General features: G+C 48.0%; 1 protein-coding gene across 1 annotated transcript in view; it reads right to left on the minus strand.

The window, feature by feature from the left end:
- Positions 1–19,279, minus strand: part of LY86 (lymphocyte antigen 86) — a 53,871-nt gene that overhangs the window by 2,044 nt on the left and 32,548 nt on the right. Inside the window, exon 4 of the mRNA XM_065886228.1 lies at positions 1,634–1,686. Coding sequence (XP_065742300.1) covers positions 1,634–1,686 — 53 coding nt within the window. The remainder of the gene's footprint in view (positions 1–1,633; positions 1,687–19,279) is intronic.

The raw sequence follows: 19,279 nt of genomic DNA on the forward strand, positions 1-19,279 counted from the left end.
TCACACCATTTCTGTCCCATATTAGGGAGCAAAGTCTCTGAGCCTTGCAGGCTGGCTGTCAGCCAGGGGCGCCGGGCTGGTCTTGGGCCAGCGTGGGAGCTCAAGTTGGGGATTAAGGCCTCCAGCTGCCTCTGCTGCCTACGTGACTGATCGCATGTGTCCACTCTTCTGTCCCCTGTCAGGCCTGGCTGGGGCGGGGTCAGGGCTGGCCGGGTTTCTGCTCCCCAGGCCCAGGCCCCAGAAGGGGAAGAGGTAGGAGGGCTGGGCAGAGGGCATCTGTGGATGCTTGAACAAGGAGGCCAGGGGCCAGGTGACCTGGCCTTGTCTCAGTTTCACGTCGGGCAATGCCCCCGAGGAGTACCGTTTGTTGTTGAGGGACACAGGTAATGCGCTCTCTCACGCATCCCAGGTGGTAGCAATAAAGCTTTTTACATCTCTGCTACCTTTTCTTTCAAAGTGATCCTGTGACTTTAAGTTCTCTCGCCTCTGTTTCACAGCAATTGCTGAGTAACCTTTTTTTCTTTAAAGTTAATAATGCAAGACTAAAGTTAATTGTTTGCAAATTTTAAGTCCATCTCCAGTGGAGGTGTGGGGAGGGTCCAAAGGAAAATGGAGGAAGAAAAAGAATTCAAATGGCAAAGATTTAAGGCAAAAAACTACGTGAGAGAAATTGTCTCACATCCTAGACGGGAAGAGAGTTTGCGCAACTGTCATATTATGCTGAAAGGTCTGAGGAGAAAACTCTGGAAGGCTGGACGCTTCCCAACTGCCAGAGGAGAACTAGTGAAAGTCCAACATAGTCTGGAGACTTGGTGGCTTGAGACTGAGGAACCCAGAGGCTGGGACAGAAAGGAGACATACAGGGAAACGAAACGAGTTCAAGAGATTCTTTATGGAGAAGGAGATTCTTTTCTAGAGTCGTATGAGGTTTCGGAAGATGCAAAGGATGAAGTTGAAGACCAAAAAATGAAAATGGTTACGTTTTTGTGATTCTTTTGATGTGTTTCTGAAGGATGCTCTCAGGGGTAGTGTGTTGTGAATGGATCGCTATGTCGGATCTGCTGGAGTGCAGCTGTTTCTTAAAGCCACAGAATATACTGAATGAAAAGGAATTAGAGGGAAAATCTACTCGTAGCTGGGAACCTCAGTAGTGAATGTGCAGGACGCGGTCATCTTATCTACTGGGTGGTAGCTCGTGAATCCTGTGCGAGAACAGTAACTGGGGAGCTTTATGTTTTCCGGGCTGTGTGTTTCTTACTTTCTCTGAACGAACAGCCCGTCTGTGGCTGCCGCCCTTGCCTCACAGCTCTAGCCATGTGGAGGCTCCCCAGACAAGGCCAACCCGCAGGACAGGGCCCCAGGATCCCTCCCCACGGGAGCTGTCTACACAGGGGCTGCCCCACAGGACAAAAGTGTTAAACACCAAAATGCCGAAACCTGTGCGTCAAGCATTAGTAAGTGCCCACGACGAGGTAGCCGCTTCACGGAGAAAGGGCTTTCTTCGTGACGGGCCAACAAAAGCTTTAAGTTTTTAGTTTAATTCGCTCCTCCACCTCCTCTGCGTCTCCTTCTTTAAGAAACTGCTAGATACAGTAATTAAGGAACAAAACAAAACAGAAAACCAAGAGCTTACCTCAGGAATTTCAAATCCAGGATTAAAGACAGGGCCGGCATAAGAAATCTGCTCTGGAGAAACAGACAAAACACACATAAGGTCATTCAGTCATTGAAAACAAGAATGATTTGCTCTATTATCTGTGATTGCTGTGCTCTGGGGATCCACTGATGAAGACAAATGTCTCTGTGCAAACGTTGTTTATATGCTAATGAGGAGACTGACGGTACATAAATCACTAAAGGAGATAGCATCCAGACTGTAAAAAGCGCGAGAAGGAGACACGCAGGTCATGGGAGGGAGGCAGATGGAGGGACGGTTAGGAGGCCAGGCTGGCCCTGGGATGCTCAAGGTTACATCCTAAGACAACTTCTCATTGACCTTAGACAGTTCTGATCGCTTTGGGCTCCGTTTCCTCGTTTTTAAGATGGGTATAATAGAATAACAGAGCTGAGAGGAATGAGGAGAGTTAATCAACATAGAGGCCTGATAACGATGTCTGGAAAGCCCTCAATAAATATTTACTAAAGTTACAAACTGGGAGATGCCATGTTTTGAGAAGGTGGCTGGTCCGGGAAGGCATCGCTAAGGAGACGACGTTGCATGATACGATCTCCCTGAGGGAGGAGAGTGAGGCGATTATTATTATTATCATTTGAAAACTTTTATTTGACACCGGAGCACAGTTGAGTAACAACGTTGTGTGTTAGCTTCAGGTGGACAGCAAAGCGATTCAGTTACACATACACACGTGTCTCTTCTTTTTCAAATTCTTTTCCCGTTTAGGTTATTACAGAATATTGAGCTGAGTTCCCTGTTCTGTACAGTAGCTCCTTGTTGGTGGTTATCTATTTTAAATACAGCATTTATTTAAAGAGCTGGATGAAGAGCACTGCAGCGCCGCGGAATAGGGACAAAGGCCCTGATGTGGAAAAGAGTTTGAGAATGTGGAAGGATGGAAGGCAGATGGATTTACCAAAGCAGAGTGAACGCAGGGGTCCATGCTGGGAAGAGATTGGAAAGACTGAGGGGAGGCAGATGTTCCAGGACCTTGAGGGCGCAGTGAGGAGCCAGGTGGCAAAAAGTCAAGTGAAGATACCTAATCTATGCTTTGAAGAGATCATTCCGCTGTGTGGAGAGGCCTAGAGTGGAGGCTGTTTAGTGGCCGAGGAGAGTGATGGGTTGGTGAAGCATGGTGGTAGGGGGGAGTTGGAGAAAAACTAATGGAATCAGGATGATATCGGGAGGGTTTGGGACTGAGCATCTGGGTAGATGGGGTACCATTCACTGAGATGGGGGAGGCTCGAGAAGAAGGAGTGTGTGTGTGTGTGTGTGTGTGTGTGTGTTAACTAAAGAGTTAGTTAGTGTGTTAACTAACTCCTATTTCTGGGAGGTGGTTATTAAGGGTCCTTGAAAGCAGTTGGTCACATGACTTTGGAATATGGGGGAAGAGGTCAGGGATAGAGCCAGGACCTACTGGAGTCAGGGTGAGGATGAGACCTCCCCTAAGAATACAGACTTAACAGGCAGGGAAGGGGGAAGGGCCAGGACCACTCCTGGGTCCCTCCAACATTCAGGAGTTAGGGAGAAGAGGGGAGGACAGCCAAGGAGACTAAGAAGGAATGGCCATGGAGTGCAGGGCAACCAGGGAGTGGAGGGGGCAGAGAAGCCAGGAGATGGATGGTTTTCAAAAGGGAGGGTACAGTCAACCATGTTGAATGCAGCTGAGAGTTTACGTAAGATAAGGACAGAAATGTGCGGTGGACTTGGCGACATGGAGGTCATTTGGTGACCTTGACAGAAACACTGGAGAAGTGAGAACAAACGCCCAAATGGGGTGAGTTGAAGACCAATACGGAGGTGAGAGAAGCAGAAAAAAATGAATGGAAACTGGAGGAGGGTGTGGGTTAAGAAGGTTGTTTCTCTAAGATGGAGACACCGTACCATATTTGTCATTTGAAGTTAATGATCTTGAGAGAGATTGAAGACGCAGAAGAGAGGAAATAATGGAAAGGATGAGTGTTTCAGAAGGCGGGAGGGGAGAGGTTTGCCCCTGAGAGGAGCACAAAGGTTGTTCCCGTGTTTATAGGAGAGAAAACAGAGCAGAACAGGTTCAGATGTAGGCAGATCTGTAGATTGGCCAGTGGACCAATGGCAGGCTCCTGTCTGATTACTTCTGTTTCTTAGTGAAGGTCATGGGCAAAGAGGTGGAGGAATGTGGACGGTGCGGAAGAAAGTTACTTGAAAAACGACAGGATTGCTAGGCAGTGTTGCATTTGTTTGTTGTTTTCTGGGTTTTGTTTTGAGATCTGTGGCATAAATTTCAAGAGACTGCAGTCAGCCCAGATGCGTATTTTCTCAGCAACATTCAGTAGCTCTGATCAAGGGTAGAGGGGGTAGATGGCTGAGTTGGGGTCTTGCTGGACAAATGTAAGGAGAGGAAGGCAAGGCTGTTGGGAAGAGATGCAGAGAAGTCGATGATAACAGACCACGGAATCTGAGGAGGGTGCGGGAGACGATGAAGGCGGGAGGGGTTGATCGATAGTAAAATCTGCGGTGGAGTCGGCTGCATGGAGTTTCCATCACTGCGATCCACGACCTAGCGTACCTGAGCTGAAGGATGTGGTGAAGCCACAGGGAGGACGGCTTGACGGCGAGATTTCAGAAATGGCGCCCTTGCTGCAGTGACCACGTGCAGGGCTCACGTGGGAGAGAGTGCTGAGGCGGAAAGGGGGGCTTGGGTGTTGGAGGTGAGGGGGTCCAGGGGCTGAGACATCGTGGTGCTGGGTGGGTTCGTGTCAGTGTTGAATACTGAAACCTCAGACGGTGGCCGTCTCCTCTGTGATCCCCCAGCACCGTGCACTTAGCATACGGTGAGCAGAGTGGCACAGACTCTGGGGCCATACTATCCGGGCTGGGCTTGACTCTTGACTCTTTTTCTTGCCAAGTAGACGGATTACGTAACATCTCTGTGCCTCAGTTTCCTTATCAGGAAATGGGGTGATAATAATACCCGCCCCATGTGTCGTGCACATTTAGCACACGTGAGACTCTTGCAACAGAGTTCGAAGAGGGACGGGCGCGTGGTAAACGCTCAACTAGGACTTGCCTAGTTCATCCGCCAACCCACACTACTGGCGTCCATTTAAAAGAGGCCAGGTGCTCTGCTAGGTGCTGATGCCACAGTAGACGAGAATGTTATGTGAACCACCTGAACCACTGAGCACCCAGAACTCTACTCAATTGTTTACAGGGCTGTTTCCTTCTCCGGTCCGGACCTCTGTGTCTCCTGGTTTGCACGGCTCCCTGTACACTGCCCAGAGCCCAACACACGGCTGGGGTACAATATATGGTTAATGAATGAGGCCATCAAATGAGCAGACCCAGAGCCAGGATGCGGTTTGCCAACCAACTTCATTCTTAATCACGCTATTGTAATCCTCCTTCTGCTGGAAGGGTCCAGGCCTGGCACGTGCTGACAGAGAAGACAGGATTGGGGAAGGAGCCACTCAGAGCAGCCAAGGTGGAGGGATGGTGGGGGAGGAGGCAGGAGAACAGACGCGTATCGGTTTATTGATGGTGTTGGGTGCCGGGCTCCTTTATGGCACGGTGATTTCCTGCCTCGCCCAGCACCTGGTGCTTAATGGCTGCTCAGTTAGTATTTGGAGACAGACCAAGCTCTCCCCAGTTAAGGGGCAGGGGCAGGGGCAGCGTGGCTAGCAGCTGCCCACGTGGAACCATGTCAGGGGCCTGAGGGCAACCCGAGACCTGAACTTCTACCACAAGACCTGTGCTTAGCATAGCCTTTGGCTTCTGTTCAATGCCCATGTCCTACCCTTCCTTCCCACGGTCACTTCCTGGTACCTTGCAGGGATGACACGCAAACCTGGTGGGGGGCAAGACATCCCTATTTCATTGCTCGAGATGTACTGCTCCATTCGTTGTTAAAAGGAAACATATTTGTTTGTGGATATAAGCAAGAGGCTTATTGGAAACTGCCGCTCTGTACCATGTGGTATTAGAAATAGAAATGCTGAGGTCCTGAATCATATCCTCAGGAATCTTCCAGTGCGACTGGGGAAGAGACAATGACTAGCTACAGAGTTAACTGTGTGAGGGGTGAGCAGAGGGTGTGGGCGGTGAACCTAAGAGAGCAGAGAGCTCAGCGGGGCTGCCGGGTTTCATCCGTAGGGCCGGAGGGTCTGCAGCCCCAGGGCACACCGTTCACGTTAGGATCCACGCTGCCCCTGGGGTTGTGCGACACAGGGGTCCAGCTGCCAGTACGTGGTTTCTTTTTAGGACATGATCTATTATCTCTTCCCTGGTGTACACTCTGACCCGAGTCAGGACGATCTGAGCAGAGGGTCGAAGGGACTGGGGACCCATCTGCTCGGGCAAGAGATGCTTCGCTTCATTTCAGTCTAGAGCTGTCCACTTGCAGCCTTCCCGCTGATTCTGTGACTCCTAGGTAGCCTTCCAAGAAAATCCCTTGGCTTTTGTTGGCTGGACTAGGGTTTTGCTGCCTGCAGCTCAGGGACCATGGTTGCTAGGGGCAGGAACCGGTTAAAATCCCTCATGCTGGCCCTTGGAGAATGGGACACAGCCGACTCAGGAGCAGGGTCCCAGGACGGGAGTGAGTGTGTCCATCCGTGTCAGGTCTGGCTGGATTCCCTCGGACACGTCTTGTACCCACTTCATTCTTCTCTTTAGTGTTCTGAGGTGACACAGTGCCAACTGCTTGACCCTGGAGGCTGATAGACGGGTTCAGGGCCCAGCTTTCCTACTCACTAAGTGTTGATGGGTGATTTGCTTTTAAGATGGCGACTCACCTTCTGCACTTGCAAAGTAGAAATAGGAACACCTCACCTGCAAGGCACTGAGAGGACTCGGAACTTGTGTGTCAGCTCACGGAGAAGACTGGGGTGCCCAGTAAGGGTAGAGACAGCAGTTGTTCGTTGTGCAATTATTCACTGGATGTGAAGGAGAGTGAAGTGTGACGGCTTGCGTAGGGGATGCTGAGAAACACACCGAGGCTGGGTTTGGGAACCTTCTTCCTGAGCCCATGTGCACAACTGCTAAGTTCTGCTGGTATCTTTTTTGTTTTTTTTTTAAACTTCTGTTTTAAAAAATGTATGAGTGCTGTTCTTAGAAGAACACCGGTCAAATGATACCTAGCATTTTGTTTTGCTCATTTAATGCTCTAAGAATTGCTCATTTGTGCTTCGCTATTAAGGTCCTTTACTGGGATGAAAGAGTGTCATGAACTAGATCCTCTTCACTTTACAGTTTCAACTGGAGCTTTTCTGGGGACCCACGAAGTTCCTGAGAGTTGCTGCAAGTAACTCATGAAACTATCTGTTTTTTTTTTAACCGGATGAAACAACACCTTCCTTTTTCAGATCATCTCTGATTCGGAGATTCCTTTAATTAACATCCTCACACTCCAATACGATAAAAAGAGCCCCAGTATGTCTGTACCCACTTCTTCCTTTCCTTATTTAGGAATCTTGATCAGTTTTTTTTTTTTTTCTTTTTTTTGCGGTACACGGGCCTCTCACTGCTGTGGCCTCTCCCATTGTGGAGCACAGGCTCCGGACGCGCAGGCTCAGCGGCCATGGCTCACGGGCCCAGCCGCTCCGCGGCACGTGGGATCTTCCCGGACCGGGGCACGAACCCGTGTCCCCTGCATCGGCAGGCGAACTCTCAACCACTGCGCCACCAGGGAAGCCTTTGATCAGTTTTTAATTGCAGTGAGTCAAAGAACTTCACCCTTCTGCCTCTGAATACTTGAAGTCATTTCTGCCGGTCAGCTTTTCCGGGGACCCAGGTCTTTGTGTGATTGGCACACAGTGTTTTTTTAGAGAGGAAATGGATTTTAAAATGTGGAAACTAAAGGTCCCAAAGAGTGTGGATCAGACTGATATGAGGCTGGGAGCTGCTCAGCAACCAGGGCAGATCCTGGCCTGGAAGGAAGTGCTTGTTGATTGTGTGGATTTCGTTAGATGGAGTCTCACCATTTCCCAGCCCTTGCTAGTATCTTACGGGAATTCCCTGCGGTCTTTCAAACTTATTACAAAATGTCATCAATATTTAAGCATCATTAAGGTTCTTGACAGTGTAAAAATACTTCGAGTTACAATTTATCAAAAATAGGCCAATTGTATATTCAGAGCAAAGACTTTTTTACATGGATCCTTTATTCATTTACTCCCGTTTGGCCCCCAGGGACTGGGGGGCAGCGTTGAACTAGGAGGACACAGCCCACATCCTGCCGTCCAGTGAGTGGGCGGCGTCATGGGGTCCAGGAACCGTGAACAAGGGCTGCTGTGGGCAGTGGTCCCAGGGTGAAGAGGGAGGTTCCAGGCGGACCAAGAGCCTCGTCTCTGGAGAGGGAGTGAGCGCTTTACTCTGAGTACACTCTACACTTGTCGTTCCTCTCTGCCTTTGGGCATTTCCTTAAAGGCACCAGATGCAGCCCCTTGTGAACCACATCGTCAGCTCCCGAGCTCTGACCGGCCCTGCTTCCTTCGGTCTCCGACCCCAGAGGGTGTGTCAGCATCTCTGGTCCCACCGGGCAGTGCTGAGCTAGTTGCTGGGTAGGGCCCTCATTTAAATTAATAAAGAACCTGCCTGGGGTGGGGACACAGAGGAGTGTTCACTGCCTCTGGGGTGGATGTGGCTGTAGATTGAACCCCTGTGCGGCCCCAAAGCCTTGAGGTTCTATCAAGGTTTCAGTGGATTCCGAGCAGGGGTGGGCAGGTAGCCCCAGGCTAAGTCCAGGCCCAGATCTGATTTTTTTATTATATATTTTTGGTGTGTCCTGATTGGTCAGCTTCTCTGTCTCCTGGGCCATGCAGCCTGTTACCCTCTAGAGCCTCGGCAGGTCCCCCCTGAGGGGAGGTCAGAGGAGGACTTCCGTGCTGTGAGCATGCCTGCACCATCTCAAGAGCGATCCTGCAGCTACACCGGTGCAGTAGAGCAGACGGGGCCACAGGGGATGTGAGTGGGAGCGGAGACTCCCGGTGTCCCGGGCCACGTCCCTTAGCCCAGGTGGCAGCCACCACGCTCTCCGACATCCTCCCAGGTCAAGGGCTTCCCACTTTCCTGCGGCTCAGCAGCCCACGGAGGGCGACCGGGCGGTGCAGGACCGTGTCCCCCCGAGGATGCCCTCAACCAGGGAGGATTGGAATCCAGGGATGAATGCCCGCAGCCTTCTGACCTTCAGAGGGATGATTCTGAGACACACATCTCGGTTCCCCAAGGGTCCAGTGGGCCGACCCTACGCCACGCTGGTAATCAGGTCCCTGACACATCGCTCCCTGGCTTTTCCTCCTGCCCCGAGTCCGTCTCACTCCCCTCTCACCCTGCTTCCTGACATCACTATCCAATAAACTACCCTCCGAGTCCTTGTCTCTGGCTTTGCTGTGGGCGGGGAGGGACCCCAAACTGAGACGCTTCCTGGCAGAAGGTACACTTTTCCCAGTTTGTATGAAGGCCATGTAGGAGCTAGAGGTGGTCCTGGAAACCTGGCTGCCAGTGTATTTGGACCTGTTTCTGGTGATGGAGCCACGCAGCCTAGAATGTAAATCTGAAGCCCCTGGAACCTGTTCTCTGACTTTAGCCCCAAAGAACAGGAAGGAGGATGGATGCCCTGGATCGTTCCTGTGACGACTCCAGCATCACCCTTCCAGAGGATAGGGCGGAGAGAGAGGTGACGACCGCAGCTGTGCCCGGAAGAGGGTGAGCTGGATGTGGGTGCGGCTGGGAGGGCGCCAGCAAGTCTGAGGGAAGAGGGAGCAGAGAAAGGAGGGGAGAGGCGCATGGCCAGCCTCGCGGGCTTTTTCCCCTTCATTCAGCTGGATGGAGTTGTATTGTCACTGAGTAGTCCGCCCAGTGGTGTAGCCTGTAATATATAAAGTAAACTTTAAAAACCTGGAGTTGAGAGCTTTGGGATTCCTTGGCATGTCAGATGACCCTTTCGTTGGGAGGATCATTTCTGCTGCTACTGAGGGCTCAGTGGTTAGAACATGATCAGTTTCATCCCCAGCATATCACGAGATGTCCAGCCAGTTGTTGGCCCCTTTGGCTGCATGGAGGGTCAGCCTGTTCCAGGAATCGTAGCTTGTCCTTGTCAGAATCACAGTGGTACTTTGGAGCTCGTGACTATCTAATCAGAGTTTGGGCTCCTACACAAGTTACCTTAGTTTTGCCCATGCTGACTACTTTGATTTCTTTCCCTGTCCATTCAAACAGGCTTGTGAGATCTTATGTATGACCTTTTTTTTTTTGCGGTACGCAGGCCTCTCACTGCTGTGGCCTCTCCCATTGCGGAGCACAGGCTCCGGACACGCAGGCTCAGCGGCCATGGCTCACGGGCCCAGCCGCTCTGCGGCATGTGGGATCCTCCCGGCCCGGGACACGAACCCGTGTCCCCTGCATCGACAGGCGGCCTCTCAACCACTGCGCCACCAGGGAAGCCCTGCATGACCTTTTACTACTAGAGAAACCTACTGTTATTTATACTTGGAGACATTCACTGTGTACTTGCAATGGATCATGTATAAAACTATAAGATGAGCATCCTTCCAGGGCTTACTCATTCATGGTCCTGCCATTCCACCTCTCCAGCTTGTCACCCCGCCCTTTTTACCCTAATATCACGCTACCTCTTCTCAATGACAAACTCCTATCAGGGCTTGTTGTCCATCTTACTCCCTTTAGAGAAATGTTCCCACACATGGGTCTTGTCACTGACTTCTAGCCAAATAGTTTCTCCTCTGGGCAGGTGATATGGCAGGTGGGAGCTTTATGGGGTCTGGGAAAGGGCGACAAGAACAGCCCAATAAGGCAAACCTTTTCTGAGCAGTGATAGGATCCCCTAACCAAGAAACCCGTATCTTGCCCCAGCTACACGAGCAGCTGTATGATCTGTGAAATTCTCAGAACTGTGACTTCTAGGAGGGCATTTTTCATTGAAAACATACAGAGTATGAGTTTTCCTTGGATTATGCACAGTTATTTGGCCTCTTCACATGGTCATGGTATGCAGAGGTCGGACAAGCTGTACTGGTTTTCCATTTGGAGATGGTACAGGCTACTGATGCCCTCCCCCCGCCCCACCAAAGATGTCCATGTGCTAATTCCCAGCACCTGTAAATACTACCTTACAAGGCAAAAGGCACCTTGCAGATGCAATCATGTCAAGGATTTTGAGATGGGAGATCATCCTGGATGATCTGAGTGAGTCCGGTGCAACCATAAGGGTCCTCATAAGAGGGGGGAGCTCAGAGGGAGAAGGTGACGTGAGGATGAAGCAGAGAGGAGTGATGAGGCTACAAGCCAAAGAATGCCAGCTGCCGCTAGAAACTAAAAACGTCAAGGAAATGGATTTTCCCCGGAAGCCGTCAGAAGGAGCACAGTTCTGCCGACCCTGATTTCAGACTTCTGATGTCCAGAACTGTAAAAGAATACATTTGTGTTGCAAGTTACTGAGGTCACAGCAGTGCAGTGATTTGTCACAGCAGCAGTAGGAAACGAATACACTGATCTTGGACTCAGAGAGGGGCCAAGAGTGGTGGCTTGTTTGGATTTGGGGTCCCAGCAAAGGGCCCTTTGGAACCAGGACACCAGCATAATCTAGGATTTCAGCAAAAGAGACGGTACCCGGGCCTATGGCTGGACTAGAGAGTGAAATTTCTAGCATAAATTCATACAGCTGAACTCAGGACAGATGGTTAAAAAAATTTAGAGCCATATAGAAACTGCCAGGTCAGTGATGTTCAGTATAGCATTCCGCAAAGATGCGACTGTTCTATATCTGCAGCATTAAATGTGGCAGCCGCTATCCACATATGGACAGTACAGTTTTAGGTCAGCACTGTCTAATAGAAATATAATGTGAGCCACATTTGTATTTGAAAAAAGGAAACAGAAACAAGTGAAATTAATTTAATAATGCATGTATATTAACCTGAATATTAAAAATATTATAATTCAATGTACAACCAATATAAAAGTATTGATGAGATATTTTAAATCCTTTTTTCTACAAAGTCTTCAAAATCTGGTGTATACTCTGCACTTAGAGCACGTCTCACCTTGGACGGGCCACATTTCTGATGCTCAGTAGCCACTCAGGGCTTCCCTGGTGGCGCAGCTGTTGTGAGTCCGCCTGCCGATGCAGGGGACGCGGGTTCGTGCCCCGGTCCGGGAAGATCCCACATGCCGCGGAGCGGCTGGGCCCGTGAGCCATGGCCGCTGAGCCTGCACGTCCAGAGCCTGTGCTCCGCAACGGGAGAGGCCACAACAGTGAGAGGTCCGCGTACAGCAAAAAAAAAAAAAAAAAAGCCACGTGAGACTAGTGGTTACTGTACTGGACAGGGCTAATGATTATGTCACGGTGGCCCAGGAGGTGAAACGATTTTCCCCAACTTCATTTCTCCTACAAGGATTTTTTGTCTTTGCTGCCCAGGTTTCCTCTGTGAGACCTGTAACATCTGGCAGTAAGAAGGGAAGGAGGATTTAAAGTTTTTTCCCTACCAAGCTAGTTCTGGATTTCTGTGGATAAGCATTTACTATGACTCTCAAAATACAAATTGTGCATCGGTAGGCTGATTAGATTCCCAGAAATGGAAATGAAGAAGATGGTGGTGGGAGGAGAGAGAAGAGAAGTTGAGTTGATCTTCAGACACCTGTGGCAGCCACAGGAAACAGCAGTGTGACTGGAAATGATGAAATAGACATCACAGAGTGTGGCCTTCCTCAGACTGGGGGTCTCAGAGCTCCCAGGCTCTTTGTTACCAGCAACCCATGGGGTCCAAGTTTTGGAGTGATACAGGGGAGCTGGGAGTTGGCCTTCTCAACTAGCTTCTTAAATGATTATTGCACGGAAGTGTAAGTCACTGAATCAGATTTATGAAATTCCACAAGAGGCCGAGAATTTGTAAAGGATCCCATGTTGTCTTTGGAGAATTAACAATTCTTTGGTCCTAAGTCATCATTAGCCTCAATATTCTGGGCTCAACAAAAATGAAGAATTGATGGATGTCAAAGGACAAGTTCGACACATTCTTGGCTCATTTACAAAAAGGCATGAATTTGAAGATGGAGGGAAAGCTCCCAGGGCTACAGGATTCCTTAACAGGCCATATGCTTAACAGGCAATATGTTTTCTTTCTTTTTTCTCACTTTCTTTCTTTTTCTTTCTCTTTCTTTCTTTCTTTCTTTCTTTCTTTCTTTCTTTCTTTCTTTCTTTCTCTCTCTCTCTCCCTCCCTCCCTCCCTTCCTTCCTTCCTTTCTTTCTTTCTCTCTCTTCCTTCCTTCCTTTCTTTCTTTCTTTTTCTTTTTCTTTCTTTCTGTCTGTCTTTCTTTCTGTCTTTCTTTCTGTCTTTCTTTCTCTTGCTTTCTTTCTTCTCTCTCTCTCTCTCTTCCTTCCTTCCTTCCTTCTTTCCTTTCTTTCTTTCTTTCTTTCTTTCTTTCTTTCTTTCTGTCTTTCTTTCTTTTTCTTTCTTTCTTTCTTTCTTTCTGTCTTTCTTTCTGTCTTCCTTTCTGTCTTTCTTTCTGTCTGTCTGTCTTTCTTTCTCTCTCTCTCTTCCTTCCTTCCTTCCTTCTTTCCTTTCTTTCTTTTTCTTTCTTTCTTTCTGTCTTTCTTTTTCTTTCTTTCTTTCTGTCTTTCTTTTTCTTTCTCTTTCTTTCTTTTTCTCTCTCTCTCCCTTCCTTCTTTCCTTTCTTTCTTTCTTTTTCTTCCTTTCTTTCTTTTTCTTTCTTTCTTTCTTTCTGTCTTTCTTTCTTTCTCTCTCTCTCTTCCTTCCTTCCTTCTTTCCTTTCTTTCTCTCTCTCTCTCTTCCTTCCTTCCTTCCTTCTTTCCTTTCTTTCTTTCTTTTTCTTTCTTTCTTTCTTTCTCTTTCTTTCTTTCTCTCTCTCTCTTCCTTCCTTCCTTCCTTCTTTCCTTTCTTTCTCTCTCTCTCTCTCTTCCTTCCTTCCTTCCTTCTTTCCTTTCTTTCTTTCTTTCTTTCTTTCTCTTTCTTTCTTTCTCTCTCTCTCTCTTCCTTCCTTCCTTCCTTCTTTTCTTTCTTTCTTTCTTTCTTTCTTTCTTTCTGTCTTTCTTTTTCTTTCTGTCTTTCTTTTTCTTTCTCTTTCTTTCTTTTTCTCTCTCTCTCCCTTCCTTCTTTCCTTTCTTTCTTTCTTTTTCTTCCTTTCTTTCTTTTTCTTTCTTTCTTTCTTTCTGTCTTTCTTTCTTTCTCTCTCTCTCTCTTCCTTCCTTCCTTCCTTCTTTCCTTTCTTTCTCTCTCTCTCTCTCTTCCTTCCTTCCTTCCTTCTTTCCTTTCTTTCTTTCTTTCTTTTTCTTTCTTTCTTTCTCTCTCTCTCTCTTCCTTCCTTCCTTCCTTCTTTCCTTTCTTTCTTTCTTTCTTTCTTTCTTTCTCTTTCTCTCTTTCTTTCTTCTCTCAGTAAAAAAAGTCTTTTTTTTTTTTGCTTGGTCATTGCGGGCACCCTCTCTAGGGTGACCATTGTTTCTATTGTTAGTTTTGTTTTGGGCAGTTCAAGGGTGGGCATTTTCTGCCAATGCAATAATAAACCACCGTTTTTGCTGATTCTCCGTGAACTTGCAGCAGCAGCAGCTGCCTGGTCGTCACAGGCAGGAAATGCGCAGCTGCCTGAAGCATGCAGACAAAGAGTGAACCACGAAGAGAAGAAAGGCTGAAGGCTAAACTGCTGGCACGTCAACTTTCCAGTTCCATGAGAAATGCAGACAGGCCGCTCTCCTCAGGCGAAAGGGGGCTGCGTAGGCTCTGCTTCGTCAGCCACCAGAGAATACACAGCTTGGACCGAAGTCAGGCTCCTGCTACCTCTGAGGAAAAAGGTCCTGAACTTCTAAGCCTCCAAGGCTCTGCTGCCTCCCCAGGCCTTGTTAAAATGCAGACTTCCACTCTGAGAATGACGACTTCAGGGGCTCAGAGCCCTTGCTTGAGAAATCCCACGACAGCTGCAGCAAGTCGCTGCCATTTATCACTTACTGAGCGCGGCCTGTATGCCAGACTCTATCCTAAGGGCTTTGTATATATTGTCCAATTCTATCCTTACAACAATCCCGGGAAGTCACTTGTACCTCCGTGTTGTCAGATGCAGAAACCAAGGCTCAGTGTAGTTTTGCCTGAAGTCGTGTAACCATAAGGGACAGTAACGGTTCGTCACTATGTAAGTGTGGCTTCCAACCCTGTGCTTATTCGGAACCAGGCTAGTGGTTCCCAAGGTGTGGTCCCTAGACCAGCATCATCAACCTCATCTGGGGACTTGGAAAATTCTCAGGCTCCTCCCCGGAGGTGCTGAAGGGGACACTGTGGGTGGGTCCAGCAAGTTGTGGTTGAAGAAACCCTCCAAGTGATGCTGAGGCAGGTTCGAGTTTGAGAACCACTGGACCGGGCTAAGCTGCCTGCTCTCCAGGGGTGAGGCAGGCAGCAGGAAATCCTTACGAAATAATATTGGCTTTGGCGGCATGCTGCCTGCAGCTCTAACATGACAGTGAGGGTGATGACGGCAGAGAACCTGTGTGATTCCCAGGTGGCAAAGAAGCATCACTCCCTCCGGGGGTCTGTCGACTCATCCAGAGGAAACGGAACCAAGACACACGAGTTCCCACGTAGGCCACACTGTCATCTGGGCTCTGACCAGTGGTGGGTGAAGGACAGGCCCAGAAGCTGGGATGGGGAGAGACTGAGGAAAAATCCCAAGGACCAGCAGAGCAGAAAGCCTGAAGCAAAGCAACTTGGAGAAGCAAGAGGTCTACAATGGCCCAGAAATCGAAGATGAGCAAACAGGCAGGCGATGCTACCCCAGAGAAGATGTATTCTGAAACTGAGGCCTCAGGTGAAGCCACTTATTCCCCTTCTTTTAGAGCAGAAATCAGTGACTGCATTCCTGGGGCCTGCATTTATTAATAACGTGTGCTGTGAATGCAGAACATTTGAAAATTGAGGCCGGAGGTAAGGCTGCGGTGTGCTTGATAGAGGCTTTTGGGCCATTGGCATGGATAAACGGTGGAGCTTCTTCAAGGTAGCACTTGCCTGGAAGGTGTTTTGTCCTGTTTTTTTTTCTATAGGTGCAAGGTAGGAGGCATTTTGCAGAAGGCGTTTGTGGGAATTTTTCCAAGTTGAGGCAATTTTCAAGTTTCTTCCATTTCTTAGACCCGAGAAAAAGAGCACTTAGAAACAGAGACAGCAAGGGCAATGGAACTCTAGCTGATGAAACGTGAATTGCTGATCTAGACAGAGCTGTTAGGACTGAACTCTAGTGACTGTCGGATTGAGAAGCCTCTGTAATTGATGGTCTCGGGCGATGGCCGGGCTCACATGCTCAGTGTGAACCAGGACAGACAAGAAATGCCCAGGTTTTTCAGAGGCAGAGAAGACAGGTGGCTGGCATGAGCGCCCACTAAGATTTCACCTTCATCTATTCATAGGTGTGAAATCAGTGAGACTTGCAGCAGCATCCCTTAGCTGCCGTCAGGAATAGTATCTGCCTTGCGGGCAATGTCATGTCAGACCTGAAAAACTGTTCTCAGGGGATCTTCTCTTCCGTATATTGAAATTCATCTAATTATGACGTATTCCCCACTTTGGACAAACACTGAATGTAGGTAAGCTTGGATTTTACACAAAAGATAAACTAGGGAGCAATTATTTCTTGACTTAGCAGCTTGCAAAACGTGTCACTATCGTGTTTATTTTAATTCCAAGCTTTCCCGGTGCATTTAAAATTAAGTCCACAACTAATGTTTGCCCGTAGCCTATACATTGCACGAAGTGAGGTACGTCAATATCTGTTGCGTGTATCTCATAATAGACTTTTGCTCCTTCTGGAAAGCGGTTGTTGCACGGGTACAGGGATGGGTGCACCGTGCGTCAGCAGTTCTCACGGGATTGCTCTCTTCTCTGGGATTCTGACACATGTACGATGTCAAGTCCTCTCATCATGTTGCCTCCATGTCAATCACAGCCGTCAAGTGTCAAAGAAGAGCCCTTACCCTGAAGGTCTCCTAGTGTATGATCTTATATATCCTGTGCGTACGTGGGCACACACATGCACACGTGCATACACGCAGGGACACACTATCTAACCACATGGAGATTCTACCGGCATTAGTCTTATAACATGAGACACAGACCTACTAGAGAATGGACTTGAGGATATGGGGAGGGGCAAGGGTAAGCTGGGACAAAGCGAGAGAGTGGCGTGGCCGTATATACACTACCAAACGTGAAATAGCTAGCTAGTGGGAAGCAGCCGCATAGCACAGGGAGATCAGCTCCGTGCTTTGCGACCACCTAGAGGGGTGGGATAGGGAGGGTAGGAGGGAGGGAGACGCAAGAGGGAAGAGATATGGGGACATATGTATATGTATAACTGATTCACTTTGTTATAAACTAACACACCATTGTAAGGCAATTATACTCCAATAAAGATGTTAAAAAACAAAAAAAGAAGTTTACTGCAGCTTCCCTCCTCAGGGATAGTAATTAGGTGTGGTCTCTAGGGACATTCAATTTAATCCCAATTCAGTCGTAAACATTGATGGAGCCAGTTTGAAAGCATCAAGACCAAGCAAAGCAAATGGATCTATATGACCTGATGCCAGGAGGAGAGAAAGGAGCAGGAAGTAGAGTAGGAAGTAAAACAGGGGCCAAGTTTGGTTCCTGCTAAATGAACCTACAGCCAGTAAAGGGGGCTGTGGGAACACAGGGAAAGAGTACAGAATGGATACGGGATGATCCAACACTTTGATTCGGATTCTGTGTAACTCCAAATATCATTGAGTGTTAAGTAGATTATGATTCTTTTTTGAAAACTCTCATTTACTATCCGGAGGGGAGAGAATTCATCCTCTCTAGTCTGTCCTACACAGATCAACTAATATTTAAAAGAGCAACCTTGTAAATTTATTATACTAACGAAAGAGATTTCCAAAAAGATGAAAATAAAGTTCTGCAGGGCCACCATTTAGAGGTAATCACGATTAACACCTAAGTGTATACTGTTTCAGAGTTTTTTGGTGTATATACACTTACATACATTTTAATAAAAACAAAATCCAATAGTGGGTACTCTTTTATGGCAGCTTCTTTGTCACTTAACAATATTTTTATGAGTATCTTTTTATGTACCTTCATAATCTCCTACAGCATCATTTAAAAGCACAGCAGATTGTACCTTTGTTTGGCTGAAAAATTGGCTGAATTCAGCCCATTCCCTATAATTGGACCTATAGGCTGTTGCCCCCAAATTATCCATCACACCCTAGATGGGAATGTCAAAAGAGCATCCTTGGCTCTTCGAATCCCATGTGCTTTTGCCTTAGAGCTAGCTGAGGAAGATGCAGAAGAAAAGGCAACGGCGTTTTATTCATACGGTCTTATTAAGCCTGACCCATTCTGCAGTGTTATCTGGCTTGGGGAACAGCCGGCTGGGTGCAGAGGAATGCATCGTAATGCCGTGGAAACATCCCTCAACTGCGGCTGATACCGTACGTACTGTGTGGCCTGTGGTGGGGACAACAAGTCTTGTCACCGCTCTGCTGAGAAGGACCTGCAACCCCGGAGGCACTCAGCTTTCTCCTTAACACATCACCAGCCACCACTGGTGTTTGAGCTGGAAGTGACCTCGCTGCTCATCGGTGCCGTTTTGTCCCCTTTTCGAATCACTTCTTTTCAATAGAATCGTTCCTGCAGTAGGCTTGTGGGTGGGTTAAAAAAATTTAATAACCCAAGAAGCCTCTGAATGTAAGATTTTACTCTTTCTTGGCTTATGTGATTTACCTAAGCATTTGTTTATGCCGCATTTGTGTATCGCTTTTCTGATCAAACTTCCTGGCGATTCCGCAAGTTTGGCTTCTCAGCCCCCCGGTGCAATTATTAACCCCACAGCAAGAAAGCCAATAAATGGCCGCAGGGCTGCCCAGTGTTCAGATAACATAAACACCAGCCTTTCAAGCTGCTGAACTGAGTTGGACTACCTCAGTTTTGGGGAATAATATCTCTTGTTTTATTAAACTTATTAAAACCATTCACGGAGGAAAAACTGGTTCAGTTTTCTTAAACTTGGAGGACCAAGATATTTACTAGGGTTTGACATGCTTTTTGCCTGTGGTATGCGTAAACATCGTCAGATGGTCACTTCTGAAGTGGGCTGGTAAACTTGCATTTCATCCATCATAGGCAAACTCAATTATTTATTGTATCTTTATTCGGTGCCAGGCTCTCTTTGTCAGGTCTGCAGAGATAGAAAGGAGCAAGAAAGCTTCCCCCTTCCTTCAGGGAGATCACAGTTTGAAGTGTCTTCCTTCAAGGAAGGCTCACACGCACACACACTATATAGTATAACTTCAACTGAGATAAGTAAGAATGTGATTCTCCAGGAGGATCCAGAGGGAGCATTTCACCAGGTTGGGGGCTGGAGGAATGTTTCCCAGAGGAGATGATCCTTGAGTGAGGTCTGGGCAGAAGACAAAGGGAGAACAGATATTCGAGGCCAAGGGGACCATCAGAGCAACGTCATGTGAGTGAAAACACAGGGTGTGGTCGGACAGTGGCAAATGACTTACGATAAAGCTGGCGCTAAGGGTGCGTCCTCGTGGGACAGCATGTGTCTAGAAACAGGCTAAAGTCAAATGTG

Source organism: Phocoena phocoena, chromosome 10 (assembly GCF_963924675.1).
Source record: "Phocoena phocoena chromosome 10, mPhoPho1.1, whole genome shotgun sequence".
NCBI classification, from domain to species: domain Eukaryota; kingdom Metazoa; phylum Chordata; class Mammalia; order Artiodactyla; family Phocoenidae; genus Phocoena; species Phocoena phocoena.